We start from the raw sequence: 22,241 nt of genomic DNA, 5'->3' as shown, positions 1-22,241 counted from the left end.
CGTCCGTCCGTCGTCTGTCCGTAACGATACAAAAACTTCAATAACTCTTTACTCTGGGCTTCAATTGCAATCAAACTTCGAGGGAAGAGGGGTCATACAAAGTTTATGTTATAGTCATGGATTTTTCAAAAGCTTTTGACAAGGTTGGACATGAGCGGCTTTTACGTAAACTGGACTACTACGGTATCGGGGAAAAATCTGAAATGGATTCAAAGTTTTCTCAATGGAAGAAGTCAGAGGGTTGTTTTGGATGGTATTAAATCTTCTTCAGTAGTGGTAGGATCTGGAATGCCTCAGGGGTCGGTTCTTGGGCCTTGCCTCTTTCTGCTTTACATCAATGACTTGCCTGATGGTCTCGCGTCAAAGGTTCGCCTTTTTGCCGATGATGCAATTTCTTCCATGACCATCGACAATCAACATCATACGCAAAATCTTCAAGAGGACCTAAACAAAATTGGTGACTGGGCAAAAAAATGGATGATGGATTTGAACACAGATAAGTGCAAGGTTTTGACAATATCCAGGAAAAGAAGCAAGGTGCAACACGTGTTTCATCTAAATAACACCCCTCTTGAATCTGTTGAATCCGTGAAGTACTTAGGTGTAACCATCACTTCTGATTTGAAGTGGACCCAACACATCAATAGTACTGTCAATAAAGCCAATAACGTGCTTGCATTTCTAAAACGCAATCTTCGCATAAAATCTTCTGATGTTAAAGCCACAGCTCACAAAACGTTGGTTCGACCAATTGTTGAGTATGCTTCTACAGTTTGGGACCCATCTACCAAGAACCTAATCCACCAAGTGGAAATGGTCCAGAGAAGAGCTGCGCGATTCACTTTAAATCGCTACCATAACACCTCGAGTGTCACCAAAATGCTACAAGAACTTGATTGGACCACTCTGGAACAGCGCAGAGAAAATGACAGGCTAATTATGATGTACAAAATACACAATAATCTTACTCCTCTTTCAGCACAGGACTATATTATCCAACAGGCTACTCAGTTAACGAGAGCTTCGCAACCACACTCCTATCAGGTACCATATTCGAGAACTGAATCGCATCGTCATTCGTTCTTCCCAAGAACTGTAAGGAACTGGAATTCACTGTCGTCAGACATTGTTTCAGCGCCATCTGTGGGATCATTTCGAAACCGTCTAACGGTTGATCACAGTGGCTAGTTGTTTTCGTCAAATTTTCTATGTGCTTGTAAATATTTGTAAATAAATTGTATTATAATGTAAATAGCACCAGTCTGCAAGAATCTTCAGTTTATTGAAGGAGGCAGACTTAATCAGAAGAAGAAGAAGAAGAAGTTTCACATTTTACCGTATATGAAGGTCACCTCAAGGTCAAAGCTCTTAGGCAGGGGTCAATGAACTTTAGGGCCCAATGTTTTTATGGCGCGTGCCGTGATGTGTCTCGCCCACAAACGTACAACACCTTTTTTTTTGTTGTTGTTCACAAATGGACCTTTGGATCAAAAGTTAGGAGTCATAATTAAATGCACAGTACATTGGGCCCTAAAAGTTCATTGACCCCTGCATGTGACCTTTGACCCTGTGGTGACCATCAACTCCCCAAGGTACATCTATCTATCTATCTATCTATCTACATGTATGTAGATATCAACACCCTTTTAATGATAGTAATAAAAAAAAAAAAATCTTTAGGTGCCGTGGGTGTTTATCCTGTGGTATGCTTTCATGTGGATAACTGATACAGCAGCAGAGAAATGCTGCCAGAATTGTCAGAGAATAATTGGAAAATTCCTTTTAAAGCCCCGGTCACACAGCACTCCAAGTCCAAATCACGTACAAAAAGTTATGAAAATCTGGTGGACGCGGTCGTAACTGGTAATATTTTGGTCCATTTTGGTTTGGCCGTGCTTTGTACGGGGTATGGCCGTTGACGGCTGTTCCACTGCTGAAGCACTGCCTAAGCGCGACTAACCACGTCCATCCACGTGTGTGTACGCGGAAAAATCCATTTGTCAGTAGTAAGCCGCTAAACACATGCTATTTCCCGTGATACCAATGCGTAACACGCGTCAGATGACCGTGCTCTGCCCGTGACAGACCGCTGAACTTTTGCATCTTTACTGCGTCTCCCCAAGTTTTAATCACTGCCAGAACACAAATTATCACATGTGTTTCACATGTGTTGCGCATCTTTACCTCATGTGCCGCGCAGCTTTACCTCATGTGCCGCCCGTGGTTGTCGGTGGAATAAAATTTTGAGCAGTTCAAAACTTTTTACTGCGTCCGACACCGTTCAGATTTTTCCCCGCGTCCTGCCACGTATATAAATTGACCGTAGCTCGTCTTAAACTCTACATCAACGCGAACAACACCATCTGCCTCACGGGAGACCACTTTTTAACGTGTTTTGGCCGTGATTAAGCCGTTAAGTGCTGTGTGACCGGGGTTTAACTTGTTGAGGATGAGCTGATTTTGCTACAACATTCATTTCCCATAGACACTTGCCAGAGTATACTCAGGACTCATCTTCAATGGGTTAACATCAACTTAGCATTGAAGAACCTGAATGCAATACACACTTCAACTCTCTTCTTTTTTTTTTGTATTACACTGTTTGCTGAAGTTTGTCACTACCTTCCATTTAAGATGATGGTCACATGACTAACGTTTTTTCTTATTTGTATGTTTTTCCAAATTTTGGTGGCACCATTCAGTGTATGGATCCTTACGTAATTGGCTCAAACAGCATATATGCTCACTTGGAGAAGTACCCACTGCTGAACAGAAATGTGGTGAGTTGTGGATTCGGACAGACCTGCACCTATCCTCGTGGTCTGGACGAGAGTGTGACCGACGCCCTGGCTGTACTGGAGGGTGTCAACGGACAAGAGTTTGCCATCTCCGAAAGCTCAGAGACTTCAATTACCGTGTTTATTGGAACGAGTAAGTCTCTTGTAATCCACTCTTTAACCTTTAACCTTTGATATTAGTCTTTCAGTACTAGGCAAGAGAAATGTTCCATATTTGACAGGCATCAAAGTTGTGTCTTTGTTGCTGACGCTTGCTCCATCCACGGAGGCGTCATAGATGGAGTAGAAATTATCTCCTCTCCTTTGATGTCATGCTTGACACCACCTCGGCCTTGAGATGGCAAAACATCGTATCTCTATCCAACTTCTTTTCCAGTAAATCAAGTTAGAAGTTTCGCAAACCTGCAGCTCTTTTTCTGTTTGCGTTCAATACTTCATACAGTATCTTACCCTTGAAGGACCAAGAGTATCAGTAATACAGTGCATGCAAATTTATTTCACAGGACCCTTTATTTTAAGAATAATTTGCTTTTAATCAAAACATACGTTGTTTTACCGTCTCAACATAACCACACTATTGCCATTAATACAGCAAAACAACCTAAGTCTCGATCACTGGCAGGCGTATGATGTCCTACAAAGTCAATATGCGTGCACATATGCAGCTGCATATGTGCTCAGCCTATTCCTGTGTAAACATGTAGATGGCAAAACAGCGTATCGCTTGTAGATACGCTGTTTTGCCAAGTCCATGCCAGACGTGTTTTGAGCAGGGGCAAGCGTATCGCTGCTTATGTTGTTTTGCCAACAAAATTTGAACACTTTCCAATGGGAGGGAGCATCATATCTCAATGGGTTCTGATTTCAAGGTTTGGTCAAGAGTTAGATTACACAAAGATAAGCTGAAATATGTGACTAAGTCAATTTTCATGAATTTTCAACAAACGTTGTTTTGCCATCTCAAGGCCGACCAAGAAGTTCAATGTGCACCCAGATCCTTTGACAAAAGAGGACATTAGTAACCCAGACCTCTCAACCTTTCTGAATTTGGAGGAATCTTAATTTATACCATTCCAACTCTCGTTTCTTTTGGATTTTTGTAATTTTCTTGATAATTTTGCTACACATGCATTTCATGCTTTTTGAGCCAAATTATCCCTATTTTTTTTTTTTTTTTTCAGTCAGAAAGGTTGGTAGGTCTGGTAATTAACGACCAGCTCTGTTACAGCAAAAAAGGATTGTCCTGCTGCAGTTTGTTCTCTGCCTCATTAATGCACTGGCATCAGTAAATGTGTGTGTATTGAATGGGCCCAGTGAGTCGAATGTTTCATTAAAATTACACTTTTTATGCCTCCGCCACGAAGTGTCATCGGAGGCATTATTGTTTTCGGGTTGTCCGTCCGTCCGTTCGTCTGTCATTCTGTCCGTAATCAATTTTGTGGACAGCATATCTAAAAAAACTGTTAGAGGTATCCTAATGAAACTTGGCATGCATATGTATGAGTGGGTGAAGTTGTGCCTTTCAACTTATAAGCGCACATGCTCAAGGTCAAAAGTCAAAAGGTCAAGGTCAAATGCTCAAAATTTCACTATTTCCCCAATATTTATGCAATGCCTGGAGGTATTTTCTTGAAACTTGGTGTATACATGAACTACCAAATAAAGATTCCCCAGAGAGAGCTTTGGGTCATGAGGTCAAACGTCAAGGGTCAAAGGTCAAGTGAAAATGTTAAAATGTTACTTTTTTCTCCATTATCTCACAAATATTTCAAGGTATCTTCATGGAACTTAGTATATATGCATGTACTGACTGGCAGTGATCATGTAGGGAATTTAGGGGTCATGGTTCAAAGGTCTATGCAATTCCTGCAGGATTTTTTTCTTAAAACTTAGTGTATGCATATATTACCCAATACAGATTCTCTCAGAAGTTTCTTGCCTAAAGGTCAAAGGTCAAGTGAAAGTGCTAAATTTCACTTCTTCTTTAAACTTATAGAAGGGTCAAAAGCAGAGCGCCACTACAACAAAATATTGAAAGGCTTGAATTAAAATTGCGGGGCTCGGCCCCGCAATTGAGGCTGGGTTCGGCCGTGGCTCGGCCCAGCCCCGCACTGTAAACGGGGTCTTTACTCTTTGCCAACTGGATTCCGTGGCGACAAAGTCGCCGTTCAGGCAAAGACCTTTACCTATGGAAAACCACCATAAACTATACTAGTTTTCGACGTTGAGGGGGTTAATATCCTGAATAGCGAAATGGTTTGGGCAGAGGGTTTGGAAGCCAGACTAGAATTGGCCGCGCATTTCACCCAGTTTGCGTTTACACTGAGAAAATGCTGGGCTCGGCCGCGGCCGAGACCACCTCCTGAGCATGGCCAAATGCGCAGCCAATTTTGGCCCCGCATTTGACCTTTTGCGCTCTGCTTGTAAACAAACGCAATTTGGTATAGTCTGGTTTTCAGACCCTTTGCCAACTGGATTCCGTGGCGACGAAGTCGCCGTTCGGGCAAAGGCCTTTGCCGAAGGAAAAATCCTTTGCAGGACAAAACCACCTAAAACTATACTAGTCTTTGACGTTGAGGGGGTTAATATCCTGAATAGCGAAATAGTACGGACAGAGGGTTTGGAAGCCAGACTAATATTGGCTGCGCATTTGGCCCAGTTTGCGTTTACACCGAGACCACCTCCTGAGCGTGGCCAAATGCGTGGCCAGTTTTGGCCCCGCATTTGGCCTTTTGCGCCTCGCACTGTAAACGGGGTCTAGATCACCTCCCTGATCCATCATTATAACTATTTTGTGGCATTGCTGAGATGCTCTTTGTGCAAGTCAGCCCAAATGGAGCTGAGCTGTTGACTGCAGAGGATGCTAGATTGCATAAAGGTCATTATTTATTCCACTCTGCCATGAAAGAGAGAGTTTAAAACCAAAACTTAGTTCTTGTATGCCTGCAGAACTGTCACTTATTGCCCCAAAATGTACACCTATGCATAAGAAATGAGCAAAATACTGCTGTGATAGCGTGATTTCAGTTGTGTAATAAAAAAAATGAGAAATATATTAACCATGAAGGTTTGCCACAAAGTCCACAATTTTGGAGCTTACCTGATCATGGTTGCTACATAATTTGTCATAATTGATTATGAATAATCAACAAATGGGGCAATGGCAATATCCATCGATCTTCCGCACTAGAACAAATCCAATGCAAATTAGGATTACGATTGTATGATTGATTATCATGTAATGTTCTACTTCCCGGCAATGCTGAACAGGAAGGGTGATTCCCAAATAAAAGCTGGTATGCCGACTTTGATCATTTCACACTTTCAAAACTCAAAATCCTTCAAGAAAATGAATGTGCTGTCCAGGCAAATTATGTCAGCCAAACAATTTTCTTGGTAGAACTTTCTGATATATTGCAAGTAAATTCAAATTGGTGAAAGATAAATCTGGAGCCCCTACGAGTACTGTGTTTTAGCTTTAACTCGATACCAATGACCTGTTAACATTTAGTCCATATTGATCGCATGCCCTATTGCCCTCACATTTACAAAACGTAGTGATCTAATGAAGAAAAATATAAGGGAAAGAAAATAAAAAGAGCTGCAAAGAAGGCATGTCGAAATTTAGAGACATGGAGAAACCAATGAAATATGACAATACATTTTGCCATCAACTGTGCTGTGTATATGGTATATATGCAAATTTTAATATGGGTGATAGATGAAAATATTTGGATTTCATCTTCTCAGAGAAAAGGGCTTGGAATGCGATTTAATATACATGTGACATTGCACCACAAAACCAGCACAAAGTCGCCAGACATGGATTTTTAGTAAAGAGCAGATTTTAAGAGAGCAGACTTTAAGCTTTGAAATGATGTATGACTTAATTCAAATGGACTCTCTTAACCTGTCTAAATATTGGAAAGAAAACACACACTCTGGAAGAGTGTGAACTGAGAAAAGAGGCTCTGAAGTACAGGGTCTGGTCAAACACTTAATCTTTACCAAACCACGCTAGCTTTGTGATGGATGTGACAAAAACAGGATGTAAACCACTAGGGCAACAACAATAAAGGAATTATCAAATCAAACTGAAAGGTAGCATGCTCAGTTAACACATTCTTTCTATGATTAAAGCCAACTTTCAAAGCAGTAGCATTATCCTTTCAAAAGTTATGAGAGTTGAAAGTGAAGAGTATGCAAAGGATTTTAAGAAGTGAAGGTGAGCTTCTAAGACATACCAGACCTCACTACTGAACAGAAAAAAAGATTGTAGAAGAACTGCTGAAAATACACTTTCCAATTCATGTTCTGATCCCAAACTAAGGAACAATGTAGAAGAAGGATAGCTATTTCAGAAAATATGAAAAACTCAAGTAACTCTAATTCATGAAATTCTTCCGTCGAGATGTTTTCATTGCAACTGATTGACAAATTGCCCTACATCGACGTAAATAAGCATTGAATTGATCAGTGTTTTAGTAGTAGCCATGATAAAAAAATCATGGGCGTACATACTCGAGCAGGATCCGAACCTACGACCTCCTGATCACCGGACAGGCGTCATCTCCACTAGACCACCGAGCTTTCGCCCGACAGCAAGTGTTGGTTCTAATCCTTATAGCATGCAGCGGGTACTCCTTTGTTATTCAAATTCATGAAATTCTTCCGTCGAGATGTTTTCATTGCAACTGATTGACAAATTGCCCTACATCGACGTAAATAAGCATTGAATTGATCAGTGTTTTAGTAGTAGCCGTGATAAAAAAATCATGGGCGTACATACTCGAGCAGGATTCGAACCTACGACCTCCTGATCACCGGACAGGCGTCATCTCCACTAGACCACCGAGCTTTCGCCCGACAGCAAGTGTTGGTTCTAATCCTTATAGCATGCAGCGGGTACTGCTTTGTTATTCAAATTCATGAAATTCTTCCGTCGAGATGTTTTCATTGCAACTGATTGACAAATTGCCCTACATCGACGTAAATAAGCATTGAATTGATCAGTGTTTTAGTAGTAGCCATGATAAAAAATCATGGGCGTACATACTCGAGCAGGATTCGAACCTACGACCTCCTGATCACCGGACAGGCGTCATCTCCACTAGACCACCGAGCTTTCGCCCGACAGCAAGTGTTGGTTCTAATCCTTATAGCATGCAGCGGGTACTGCTTTGTTATTCAAATTCATGAAATTCTTCCGTCGAGATGTTTTCATTGCAACTGATTGACAAATTGCCCTACATCGACGTAAATAAGCATTGAATTGATCAGTGTTTTAGTAGTAGCCATGATAAAAAATCATGGGCGTACATACTCGAGCGGGATTCGAACCTACGACCTCCTGATCACCGGACAGGCGTCATCTCCACTAGACCACCGAGCTTTCGCCCGACAGCAAGTGTTGGTTCTAATCCTTATAGCATGCAGCGGGTACTGCTTTGTTATTCAAATTCATGAAATTCTTCCGTCGAGATGTTTTCATTGCAACTGATTGACAAATTGCCCTACATCGACGTAAATAAGCATTGAATTGATCAGTGTTTTAGTAGTAGCCGTGATAAAAAATCATGGGCGTACATACTCGAGCAGGATTTGAACCTACGACCTCCTGATCACCGGACAGGCGTCATCTCCACTAGACCACCGAGCTTTCGCCCGACAGCAAGTGTTGGTTCTAATCCTTATAGCATGCAGCGGGTACTGCTTTGTTATTCAAATTCATGAAATTCTTCCGTCGAGATGTTTTCATTGCAACTGATTGACAAATTGCCCTACATCGACGTAAATAACCATTGAATTGATCAGTGTTTTAGTAGTAGCCATGATAAAAAATCATGGGCGTACATACTCGAGCAGGATTCGAACCTACGACCTCCTGATCACCGGACAGGCGTCATCTCCACTAGACCACCGAGCTTTCGCCCGACAGCAAGTGTTGGTTCTAATCCTTATAGCATGCAGCGGGTACTGCTTTGTTATTCTTGTGTCCTCACGTAAAATCAAGGGGTGCGATTTTTTGTTCCCTTTGTGATGCACGGTCACATACATATAATCTTATAATCTGCAAGCTGCTGCTCACTTGAAGGGCTTTCACATTGGATAGATAAACTTACTCTTTGCAGCATTAGTGGTCATTGTTTGAGATAATGAGGCATGTGACATTTTTTTTCTATCCATTTCAGACAATGCAAAGATTCTGAAGGTCGTCATCAGTGCAGACAGTGCAGAGGTGCAAAAAAAAATCATTGTTGAGCGTCGAACCTTCAATAATACCTATGTAAGTGACAAGAATGCACAAGAGCTGGAAGGGTGCAGCGGAACCATATGTTGTGGGACTAAACCGTATGACTCTGAATATGCAAAGTACTTACGATACTTTCTTCCTCTTGATTAAAAGCAGTTTTGAGCGAAATGAAATGAAAATATCACTATGTGATTTGGAAAGTTTGTTCATTGCAACATATCTAATGCAAAAATTAGTAAGAAATTGTAGTTTTCACACTGGAAATGGTCCCTGAGCAAGAACATTAATATAAAGTATATGCTATCAAAGTGATTGCAACATATTGACCGTTTCTACATTATTGTGTTCATCATCGAACTGCTTTCATTGGACAACACTGAACAACAGTTTTGGTCTTGCAACCACTAAAACTATGTGTATTGTTAATAGATTTATGCCATAGAGGGTAGGAACACTGTAAACTTCAATCGCCGACACTTTTGTCTGTAATGAAACAGGTAAATTCTATTGTTGGTGGATACTATTTGGTTATCATTTCAAGTACAAAACTTATAAGTATTGCTCATTTGTCTTCAGTTATGGCGATACTTTATCGCAGCACAATATTGTTCATGTTATGATTTGCATTTTTATGCTCCCTCTCCCCTGTCCCTCTATCACTTAACTATGCCCAGCTTGAGCAGAGGTGGCTGTTTGGTGTCAGAGACGTCACCATTGAGAACAATAGAGTGTATGCTACCATGGATGAGTGCGCCGTCAGTTTTGGTGTCAGCGAAAGATTGCCATCGCTTCCATCAAGTAAGAGATATTTTTTAACCTAAAAACATTTTTTTGGGGGGTAGTTTACCAACTGTGAGATGGATTGAACACTTCCGCAATGTGGCTCTAGCATTTCCGCCAATGTAGCAAATTACTGTAAAAGTGGATATTTTTGCGCTACTAAGTTTTCACGCTTGGTGGGGTCAGAAGAGTTTCACACATTTTTAATTCTGCGGAATCAAGACATTGCGCACAGGAACATATGGCAAGCAAAAAAATGCTATTATTTTCGCGCTAGTTTCTGGTTGCGTGAGGTGCACAAAAATTTCAACACTGCAAAAATTTCCACTTTTACTGTATTTTGATGATTTCATCATGTACCATTGCCACTCGCAAAAGGGGCTGTCCATGTGGTACATAAAGTTGTGATGTTGACTTGTGCTGTTACAGGGGCATCCACCGTAATTTATTTTTATCTCCACCAAGAAAGTTACGCTTTTGCCAGCATTTGTTTGTTTGTTTATTTGACAGCTGTCTCTATCTGTCTGATTTCCAGTGAATTTTTTCTGACCTCAAGAAAAATTCCAACAGTTATTCTTGGTACAAAAGTGGATCGTATTCTCGAGTGGCATGGAGTTAGTGTTTTATTTCTTTTCTCTCTTTTCTGTTTAAATCTGAGGCATATGATATTTCATACAAAATGTTGGGAGGCATTATTCTCTTCAACCATGCAAAATTTCATGATGTTCGCAGGAGGGATATATACATATAACCTTTAAAAAGTCTTACAACCTCCCTTTGACTTTGACACGTCTTGTCAATCACAGTGTATTGCCTTCAATATATAAAGTGAATTCTTATTAAAGAAGAAATTATGAAATATCAATGATGAAGTGAAGGAGGAGATGTTGCCTTCTTTCCTTTGTCTTTCAATTTGCTTTTGCTCTTATTTGTTTAATTTGCTGTTCATCCACACAGCTATAAAGGACCGCACTGACATGTATGACAAGAAAAACTGCACTCATCGCACCCTTAACGGCAGTGTCACCAACTGCTTCTTGCTCTTTGAGGGTGAAGCAGGCACAGAAATGGAAGCAGAATTCATTACAGACCTTCATGCAGGAACTTACGAGGTCAATTCCAAGAGGTTCAACACTGCGCAGGGCTGTCGAGAGTTTCTCCATGTCCACATTATAATAACAGATGATACGCAGAGCCTTAACTGCCCTGACGGGACTACTTGTACTTATCCTGGATTTGTTACAGTGAGCAGCGCATCGGGAAAGACCAGCCCCAAAGTCGTGCCCTTCCCCATTGAGGTGGATTCATCTGGTATGACTGAGTAGACAGATTTGCTAGTTTCTAATGACATCCACTTTAGCCCCTTCCTTCCACAATTCTCTGAGAATCTTTAAAGGACAAAGAATGCAAGATCTATATTAAGAAAATCATATATGAAAAGGTGTCAAAGCGGGGGGAAATGTTGCCTGAAACAGATTTTTAATGTGACTTATTAAAAGATATTTGCGCATGTACCGAATTACTGATTTCACTCAAGCTAAAATAGCTACCGTACACGTGTAAGTGGCATGCACACGTAGCTGTAAGAGTTCATAATTAAATTATGTACCTGACTATTAAAGTTCGTACATTACAACATGAAGTGAAACCTAAATGATATTGACCTTGCACGTCTTCCGAACCATTGGCATTACATCGAGATCACATAGGCCTACGTGATTGCGAGTAGCAAGGGTTCTGCAGAGTTAGCTTCTGGTTCTAGTCAGTTCAAGTAGAGCACTTATGCCTACGAGCCATTTATGAGGTGAGACTGAGGCGCAAAAGCGCATATAGAAGTCTGAAAAGATAACATCTACATAATTACTAGTAATTCCAAGCAAGATGAATCCAGTAACTTAAATCTACAAAAATGATAACCAACTTGTACCGGATTGTGTGAAGGAGAGACTTCGCCTTCTATGCAGATCATGCGGAATTCACGCTTTGAACCATGGCGCATCAGCGCAGGGCTGATGCGTTCCTTACGTGAAGTCATAATTTCAGTCCCCAAAATTTTGCCATCAGATCGGGTTCTGACGGTCGGAAAAAGGTCTCAAAACACCATCTCTCCATTGTTCTGGTGACGTTTTCACGTTCTGAAACTTAATTATTCATATTCCTAGAGACTTCATCTTTACAGAAATGTGTAGTTCACTTTATTCATGAATATCAAGCTATTTTTTTTGTGATGACTACTTTAAGGCCGGCAAAAAAAAGAAGAAAATAAAAGATCTTCTTGCCCATCAACAAGGAATGGAGAGTTGGGCAATCTGCCTGGGCAAAAACAGTCAAGCAGAACATGCATCCTCAAACTAACAAAAGCTAACAAACAGAGTAAATAATAAGAATATTCTTTGCTATGTAACAACTGAGGTATCAGTGGAAAGATTTCATTTTGCTCTATGATAATGAAGAAATTAATAATTCTATAGAAACTAATGTCACCGTAAATATTTTGTCCAGCCAGTCAACTGACTGAATCCATCTTAGCAGATTGTGACTCAGTCGGTTTGACCTCTGCACCCATACATAAATTTAGTTCTCCCCCCCCCCTTTTTTTTTGGGGGGGGGGGGCGGGTTCTCCATTTCACTTGTTTATTTTTTGTGTGTTTTCTTTTTTTATGCTCAGGTGAAAAGACGGATTGTAATGTAGATGACGTGAAGAAGTATGACTACGAAATGGCAATGTATCGCTACGAATTCAAAGAGTGGTTGAGAGATCATGTGGTAAGTAGAACTTGTGTAGATTTTTATATTGATTTCTTAAAAAACTGTGATGGCCAGTAGCATGTTAGATAACAGCAGCGATATATCTCACGGTAATTTTATGCCTTTACGTATGTTAGGAATTGTTTTCTATTTTATTGCTTCCCAGTTTAGTTGTAAGATACTGTACATGGCATATGTTTTGCTTTTTTTCTATTTTCATGAATTTTGTGAGTTGGGTGCTATTCACAAATCTACCAATATCCAAAAATATAAACCCTGGTCCTGACACAAATGCGACATACACCATGCATTTCTCCATTTAATGTACTCCATGATCCTAAATTCAAAAACTCATAGAGAAGTACCAATGCACAATATTGTGTAATAAATCACTGTCAAAATCATGAGACGCCAGTTTTTGTTTACATACAGTATATACCAAAAGAAACTTTGCGTTAATAAACATTAACGTTTCATTAACGCAAGCGGTTTCACCTGAATCGTTAGTAATGCAAAGTAACGATCGGGAAAATTAACGTTTGTAGTAACGATGAGTAACGATCCCTAGCGCAAATTAACAATGTTTCGTTAACATTAACGATAGGTAACACAAGAACTCACGCGAGATTTTGGTTTTGTAACGAGACCTGGTGAAAGGACGACGTAGCCCCTACCGAGTTTAGTGATCTATGCCTAATATTAAGCAGAGTCTTTTCGCGAATCGAATCACGATTACGCGAATGGTTAATTTGCGACCGGGGTCACCAAAAACGCACGCTGGGCCACCAAAAAAAGCGGGATGTTTGCCTTCAGTTTTGGAAATGAACAGCGGTAACAATCGGCTCCATAAGATTCTAGAATAAATGTCAGATGTTTGCTCTTAGTTTTTGGAAATGAATAACGGTAATATTCGACTCCGTATAATACTAAAATAAATGTCAGATGTTTGCTTATACTTTTGGAAATGAATAATAGTAAGATTCAGTTCCGTACGGTGCTGAAATAAATGTCGAATGTTTGCTTTGACCTTCGGATATGAATAATAATGATATTCAACTCCATACGATGATAAAATGAATGCTGGATGTTTACTTTTACGTTCGAAAGTAAATAACAATAACATTCATCTCCAGAAGATGCTAAAGTAAATGTCGAATTATCTCTTTGACATTCGGAAATGAATAACAATAATAATCAACTTCGTACGATGATAAAATAAATGCCGGATGTTTACTTTTACGTTCGAAAGTGAATAACAATAACATTCAGCTCTGGAAGATGCTGAAATATATGTCGAATGATCCCTTTGACGTTCTGAAATGAATAGTAATAATATTCAACTCTGTATGATGATAAAATAAATGCCAAATGTTCGCTTTTTACGTTCGAAAGTAAATAGCATGTAACATTCGGCTCCGGAAGATGCCAAAATAAATGTCAGGTGATTGCTTTTACATTCGGAAGTGGAAAGTAGTAACATTCTGCTCCATAATTGAGATGCTAAAATATCAGACATTTGCTATGTAACATTTTGAAATGAATAACAATAACATTCAGCTGCGTTTGATGGTAAAGTAAATGTCAGATGTCTGCCTTGACGTTCGAATATGAAAAACAGTATAACATTCGGCTCCTTATGATGCTGAAATAATTGTCAGATGATTCATTTCACTTTCGGAAGTGGACAGCAGTAACATTTGGCTCCTTACGATCATAAAATAAATGTCGGGTGTTTGCTTTTGAATTTGGAGATCGAATAACGGTAATATTCTGCTCCGTACGATGCTAAAATAAGTAACAGATTGTTTCTTTTATATTTGGAAATGATTAATGGTATCAATCGGCTCAGTTAGATGATAAAATAAAAAGCGGATGTTTGCTTTCACGTTCGGAAATGAATAAGGATGATATTCAGCTCTGTAAGATCCTAGAATGAATGTTGGTTGCTTGTTTTTACGTTTGACAAATAAATGTCGGATGTTTACAAATGTCTGCAAATGCTCCCACTTTCTCATTTCAAACGTATATTTTGACCACCTAAATAGGCATCAACTTTTATGATAATCTATAAGCCTATTTGCTAAATCTTTCTCAGAAGAACGGTATATGATGATTAAATTTTCTGTTTATTTATTTTAGATGTGGGTACCGTCCTGTATCACTTCAGTAATACTTAATACAGGGGAAACTCGGTATAACGAACACTGCTATAACGAGATATCGGTTATTACGAGGAAATTTTCCCGGTCCCAAATTTCCTTCCACACAAGTCTATGTAAAATGCTACTCTTATAGCGAGATCGGCTATAACGAAATAACTGCTATAACGAGATAAATTTTGTGATTTCCAAACAAAGAAAAACATAGCCAATCAAACCTGATATAGCGAGGTAAAGCAAAATGTCTTCGGGTAAAGCTTTACTTCGCCTGTGCTATCATGTTCCGAGATTGTAAAGCTCGATGCGCCAAAAACTGTCTTGTACACACATATTTTCTTCAGTTCGCTCTACAGCTAGCACCGCATGTTGTACGTGTATGTGTGTGTGTGGGCGCACTGATACATGCAGAAAATGTGGTGGGACGGCCGTATACATGACATCATCATGACGTTTAGCAAGTGTAAGGCAATCTGATGCTGTGATTGGCTTTCTACGTAGGGAATTCCCCATCTTCACACACACGCAGTCATAATGTACATACAAAATGTGTCACACACACACACACACACACACTGCACACACAGCATTGTGCAGACCATATTCAAGCTCTCCACACACAACACACACCCATACCGTAACCACACACCAATCCACAGACGATCTTCACACAATCGCAAGCAGTTTAGATTTACAAATTCAAACATCTACAATTGATAAGAAAAACATTCTTGATATCGGATTTCATTGGCGAAAAAACATCTTACCCATAAAGGTGAGTAATTACCTCACACACATTACCAAGTTATCAGTATTGATTGAAAGATGATGGGTAGTCCCACATGTGCAAATTAATGTCTTTATGTTATGCTTTCTTTTATGCCTACTGATATAACGAGATATCGGCTATAACGAGGAAAACGACTCGGTCCCGACCATCTCGTTATATCGAGTTTCCACTGTATCTATTTTTCTATGTTTAGTAGGACCGATTTAGTTTTGCTTGTTTGTTTTTTTTTCGGGCCATCAAAAAATAAAAGTCAATCATTTTGATGGCCCGATCGGGCCACCAAAATAAAAGTTAGTGTGGAGCCCTGGCCTGCATCAATGTGGATAAAGTGTCTTGCTGAAGGGCAAATATCGGGCACACCGCTCCAGCTCTCACCTCCAGAGTAGACAACATACATGTACATTATACATATGTATGTGTGGTGTAACTGTAAGTCGATTTTTTTTTTGACTTACTTACAAGTCGAAAATCGCCTAAGTCGATGTGTTTTGCTCAGTCCCGAGAAGATTGACTTATGAGAGTTTAACTGTATATTGGATGGATTTCAAATTTTGCACTACAAACTTCTGTGGCTTTTTCAAAGCTAAAGTAGGAATTAGGTATTAGACATTTCTTGCTTTTGCTAGTTGTTTTTGTATTCATGAACTATGTCCTAATCACTCTAGCAAATTTTGTGTGTTCTGAGAAATTGTGCGATTTCCCCCAAATATTTAGTTTATGGCCTGACTTTTGCCACATTTTGAGCACTTGTTTGCCCCTTTGCAAAAATAATTGTTTGTGTGTTTCATAAAGTGGAGTCATCTCTGTTTAGAAATTCTAACATAGAAGTTGATCCAGAAGCATCGTTTCAGTGTGTGACTGTAAAACGAGGTATGTTTGCGCACATTTGAATTTCGCGTGAGCCAAGATTCGCGAAATTAAAATGCACATGAAAGTTCTTGTCTACACTATACGCATTGAGTGTTAGAGGCAACTCTCGAAAAATTTCACGCCGTTAAAAAGGCCGTTGGCTCCAATTCACAGAAAACTTCATGCCGCGAAAATATTGTGTTTTACAGTACTGCAATTACGTTCTGTGCATCTTGTTTTGACTGCAGACCTGTGAGAATGCAGTGATGGATGTGTGTCCTTCTCCTCAAGCTTGCAACCCAAATGTCTGATCTCCAGGAATTCACATGACAGAAGGAGTATGGCCACCTGCACTATATCTTCAGAGCAGTAATTGATGCATCATATGTTTTATGTTTTCTTTCTTCCTTTTTTTTTTCTTTCTTTCTTTCTTTCTTTCTTTCTTTCTCTCTTTATGCTAATTTCACGCAACTCATAGTGATGCTGCACCTCTTCTCAGAATGACGAAATTATCCGATGGATTTGGGCAGCAAACGATGTATAAGAAGACTAAACACATAATTACGATGCCATGCCAAACTGATCGTATTATCCTGTCTCCAAATTTCCCCTACTCCAAGCCATCTTGTCTCTGGAGAAATATATGTCACCCTGCATCACAAAACCAATAAAAATTGCCAGACATGAATTTTCAGTTATGTTTAGATTCTGAAAGAGCAGAATTTTAAGCTTTAAATTGATATATAACTCAATTCAAGTGGACTCTATATATCTCCTAACCTTTCTGTATACTGGCATGAAAACACACACTCTGGAAAAGTGCATCCTGAGAAATGAGGCTCTGAAGTAAAAGTCTGTAGAATCAACAATGAAGACATAATCAGATTTTTAGATTAAGCTGAAGTTGAGCATGCTGTATCAACACACTCAATCCATAACTGATACCAACTTTCAAAGCAGTAGCATCATCCTTTCAAAAGTTATTAGAGTTGAAAATGAAAAGTATATAGAGGATTTTTAAGAAACAGAAAGGGGCCTCTAAGACATATATGTAATCACGCTGTTCTTTAACAAAAAAAAAAAATTGTTTTAGAAAAACTGCTAAAAGCACAATGAAAGTACATTTGTTCAAAATCTTTAAAATAATGTAGTAGAAATGCTTGCTTTCAGAAAATGTGGAAAACTCAAGATTGAGTACACATAGGTTGACCTGTTTCTCCTATTTTGAATCTTCACGTAATATAAGGGCTAGCGACTTTTTGTTGGTTTTGTAATGCATGGTCACATATGAAGTGAGCAAAGAATTTTAGGTTTTGTAAATTATTATAACATACATCTAATATTTGTCAGTCTTTCTAACAGAATTGTATGAATTGTTGACATATTGTATGTACAGAAGTGCAAAATATGAGAGGATACCAGTACAATCCTCACACATGTACACTGTAATTACTTAATGTTGATATGGAGAAGGATTTCAATAGTCAGAGCTTACAGCTGCATAATACATGTACATTGTATTACCAAATTACCTGATTGAAGACTAGACCTAAGTATACGCGAGCAAGCTTCTATGGGAAGCGTGTATATGGCAAAATCAGCTTGTCCTCAACGGGGGTAAGGGTTAACTTGGAATACATTTTTCCCATTTTGTTGTTATTGCTGTTGAAGTGAGTATGTGTGTTGATGAATGATTGCTTATATCTATTTGTGAGTTATGTACAAACTATATGATGATGAAATGTAAGAAACCTCAAAAACAAGACGAAATAATATAGAATAAACTTAAACATAAAAGCTGAGTGATCGACACGGCGATGATAATCGATGAGCAGTTGCCAAATTGTTATCTCATATAGCAATGATATAATTATCATTCTAATTGGTTGTTTGGCAAAGTCATGAGGGAATTTCCTGCTTATTTTGTATGTACAGCATTGAACTAGTGAGTGTAATTATTGTACTGAGATGTGTTTAGAACCAACTTCATCAAAGACCCTTCTCTGGTCCTGGGTTTTGTGCCTCTATGATTGTACATTGTGTGATCTGCTCCACTTTTTTTATGAGGTTTGATAGTTTTAGCAAGTTTTATGCTAAAGCAGAATATTGAGGAACACTATCGCACACAGGAAAGTATTGTCATGTGAGCCCGATGCAGCTTCATTTCTTTCCTTCGCTTCTTGCCACACACCTTGAAAGAAGCACATTGCATTGCTGCATGGCACTGTATGGGAGAGTCTCCCTTTTCACTGCAATTTAGAGTCAAACAAAGGGACTTTATATGGGATATTGTCCTTAAAAAGCCTTTTGATCTTTCATGTTTTCTTAAAAGTAGAAATGTACTGATTTATACTGTATAAGTGGAAATTTTCGTGGTGTTGAAATTTTTGCACATTTCGCACAACCAGAAACTAGCGTGAATATAAAGTACACAAATGTTTTTGCTTGCTATATGTTCCAGTAGTTGATGTCTTGATTCCGCGGGATTAAAGACACACGAAACTCTTCTTACCCGGCAGAGCGCAAAAATATCCACTTTTACATTAGTCATGTGCAAAGTTATGGCTCATTACAAGTGTTCTTGTGACAAGTACGTGGTGAAAACAAACAAAACAAAGTCTATTAATTGTACAACCCTTTGCATGAAGGGAATTCTTAAGCATGCTCAATGCTGTGATTATTTTGAATCAAAAGTGAAAAACTTTTCCTAAGATAGTAACTAGTTGTAGACTCCACGCTGGAGGATTGTTTTCTTATGCTGAAAGCATTGTTCTGATTATTATTTCTTGTGAAATTTCTTTTATTTTTATATTTTAATGAATTGCAGATTGCCCAAGCTTGCCTTTTTTTTTTTTTGACTAAGCATTTGGCCAACCGAAGTTCTGCCATATTGTCAAAATTAAAGAAAAAAAAAGTAAAACTTTTCTTTGTTATTCATTCTTGGTTACAAATTTCAAGAAAACATGGCAACATGTTGGAAGATAAGTATTTCAGCAATGAAATTCATTTGAGGCCATAGTATGAGAAGTCACTGAAATAGTATGCAAACAAGAATTGTTGAGTAATACCTGTCAAATCTGTTCCCTACACTTTCTGATATTGAAGTGTGGAAATCATTTCAAAATGGACATTATATAGAGCAGATTTTAAAGTAATTTGTTGCATCTTTGTTCAAAAAAAACCCCTCTTTGGACACGTTCCTTCCTAATCTCAGAGATGTGTTCTCCTCTTTGCTGTAAATTTCTTAGATTACAATGTTTTGTTGTAAAGTGGAGGCTTGTAATTATAATAATGAAAAAGGGGGAGGGGATCCTGTTATTTATTTATGCAAGACGGAACGACCCAGCTTTTCAAATTGTCACCCTGGCAGTGTGATATTGCAAAATGTGAAAAATGTATGTATTACATAATAGATAACAAATTCGTAGAACCTACATGTATCAAAACAATACTCTTAGTTCTGACATCCTATATTTCAAACCTTACACATTCCAATTTTCATGAGCATAAATGCTACCCTGTCCCCCTATGATAGCTGCCATGGTTTGTTGCTGTTTTTCATCTTACATTAGAAATTAAGCTCTTTGAATAAAGATATGGTTTTCCTGTAGAAAAGCTGAGACAAACTTTATTACTAGACAGTGGTATTTATCAGATGCCAGAAGCCATAATCAGTTCAACGCTACGTATTCTCCAGCATTGATCTGCAATGGAGGATTGCTACGGACACGATTCTAATGCTATGTTCTGCATGATGAGTTTTCAAAGTTGCTTTGATAGTTTGATGTGCTATCATTTAATCTGTGAATGACATTATGATTGAGAGTTAAATAGCTTGAATACTTAGCTTTTTTTTTTTTAAATTTTTGCCTCATTTTCACAAAATTATCTCTCATGAGGCAAAGGCATAAGTTGTTAAATATGATTAAGGATTGTTTCATGGTTTCTTGTATCATTTTTGTTTGGGATGGAATTGGTTTTCACACCATTTGCATATTGTGTTATGTTTGGTGAAATTGTTTTATGTTTTTTTTTTCCTAGGCTAGTGAGTTTCATACAGTTTTAAAGTCATTTATGAAATCTATTCACAACTATTACCCAGTACAATATATATATATATTTGACCGCCTGTAGCCAAGAGTTTGAGTGCTGTGCACCATTTTTACGCACACGGTTGTTACTCCATTATTCCAGAGAAGTTTGCATTACTCAGATATAGTTACATCATTTGTGACAAAAAATATCTATATTTTCTTTGATTTGTAATAGTGTCGTAAATAACAATTTTGTTCAATTCACGTTATACGCAGGGCAACGGACATGAAAAAGTAGACAAATGTGAATATATCAATTAAAGCTGAGCCATAGTTTTATTGCTGGTAGTGGGATTAGATGTATTGAGGGATCCAAACATATTTGAATAATTCCACAAGTCTCATGTCTATGATATTTCTGCATTTCCCACCAAAGGTTGAAAATAGCATTTATTTTGGGCTTATTTGTTTTACATCTTTTCACTCGTGAGCCTATCCATCAAGATATTATACATGTAAATATACAACTTCAAATATTCGCGGCATGACATTTTTTTTTGCGAATTTGGGCCGACGGTTTTATTCTCACCATGAAATTATTCACAAATCGCCATTTGCTCTCAATGCATAAAGTGTTGACGAGAGAGTGAACATGCATTTTAATTTTGTGAGTCATGGCTTTCACAAAATTTGCAAAATTAAAATGCATGAGAAAATTCCTGTTTTGCAGTGTACATATAAATTGTGCGTACATGATAATGCAAAAAGTACAATTAGTTTCATCATCAAACTCAACAGAGTAATTGAGATGTAACACCATTGTGGGAAATAGTGAAGACAGAGCAGACATGATACAAGTTCAAATTCCAGCTTTTAATGATTTTACAACAACTTGAGAAGTGAGTCATCAGACTGCATAGGGTTCGCAAGTGTAACCCTGCCCCCCCCCCCCCCCCCCCCAAAAAAAAAGGGAAAAAAAATCCGCAACCTCCTACAATGTTCTGATTGAGGCATGGTCTAATGGAGGGACAAGGATGGGTGGCCAAAGTAAAATTCTGGAATTTCACTGATTGGACAGTGAAATAGTTTTGTCTCACCTCGCCACGTAATGGCATCGACTGACCAATGAATGAAAAGCACTTCAGACGGTGATTCTGACTTTGTGAGCAGGCCGGAAAGAGTGTGGAAGAGACAAAAATATTCATATGATGGAAACGTGTTTCATCATTTTATCATTGGTTATTTACATGATGGAAGACAAACAAGTTTGTTTGGGTTTTTTTTTTCTGTTGCATGTCAGGTAGTAGTGCTCTTGCCAACCTTGAATTGCTACCTGTTTTCAGCTCCCCGTCTTGTGTGCATGAATCCAAACTGGTTCTGTGTGCTTAAAGTTTCACAAAATGAGACAAAGTGTGACGTATAAGTTCACATTGTAATGTAGGCAATCTAAATGCGGTGAATAAACACTAGGTTACTGAGTAGTTTGTGCATGCATGCAGACATGCAAGAGAGACAATGATTTCCAGGAGGATTAAAGTCACCAATTTTGTTGTAAATATGCACCATGCTTTCAAGCTGCTGATATAAAAAAGAATAAGTAATTTAACCAAAAAATAAAAAATAAAAAGGAATTTGTGCATGTATATTTCCCACATATGTTGTGCAGAATTGAGAACGTAAAGAAGGCCAATTTAGGCAAATGTTTGTAGAAATTGGTATTTCAAAAAAGAAATTGTGTATCATGATTTGATATTTTTAATATATTTCTTTCTTTGCTTAAACTTACATGCTATCCATTTTTGATGTCAATAAACATAGATAAAAAATATGCTG

General features: G+C 38.5%; 1 protein-coding gene across 1 annotated transcript; it reads left to right on the top strand.

The window, feature by feature from the left end:
* The first annotated feature begins 2,570 nt into the window (after positions 1-2,570).
* Positions 2,571-19,989, top strand: LOC139737044 (uncharacterized). The gene is made up of 6 exons (XM_071647721.1): positions 2,571-2,931; positions 8,990-9,084; positions 9,726-9,849; positions 10,789-11,142; positions 12,500-12,597; positions 16,623-19,989. The coding sequence occupies exons 1-6, from the start codon at positions 2,646-2,648 to the stop codon at positions 16,683-16,685; spliced, it is 1,020 nt and encodes a 339-aa protein (XP_071503822.1). The 5' UTR covers positions 2,571-2,645; the 3' UTR covers positions 16,686-19,989.
* The last annotated feature ends 2,252 nt before the right edge of the window (positions 19,990-22,241 follow it).

Source organism: Diadema antillarum, unplaced genomic scaffold (assembly GCF_040938485.1).
Source record: "Diadema antillarum isolate AM-2024a unplaced genomic scaffold, OU_Dant_1.0 seq00000678_RagTag, whole genome shotgun sequence".
Taxonomy (NCBI): Eukaryota; Metazoa; Echinodermata; class Echinoidea; order Diadematoida; family Diadematidae; genus Diadema; species Diadema antillarum.
This window is presented reverse-complemented; position numbering and strand designations above follow the sequence as displayed.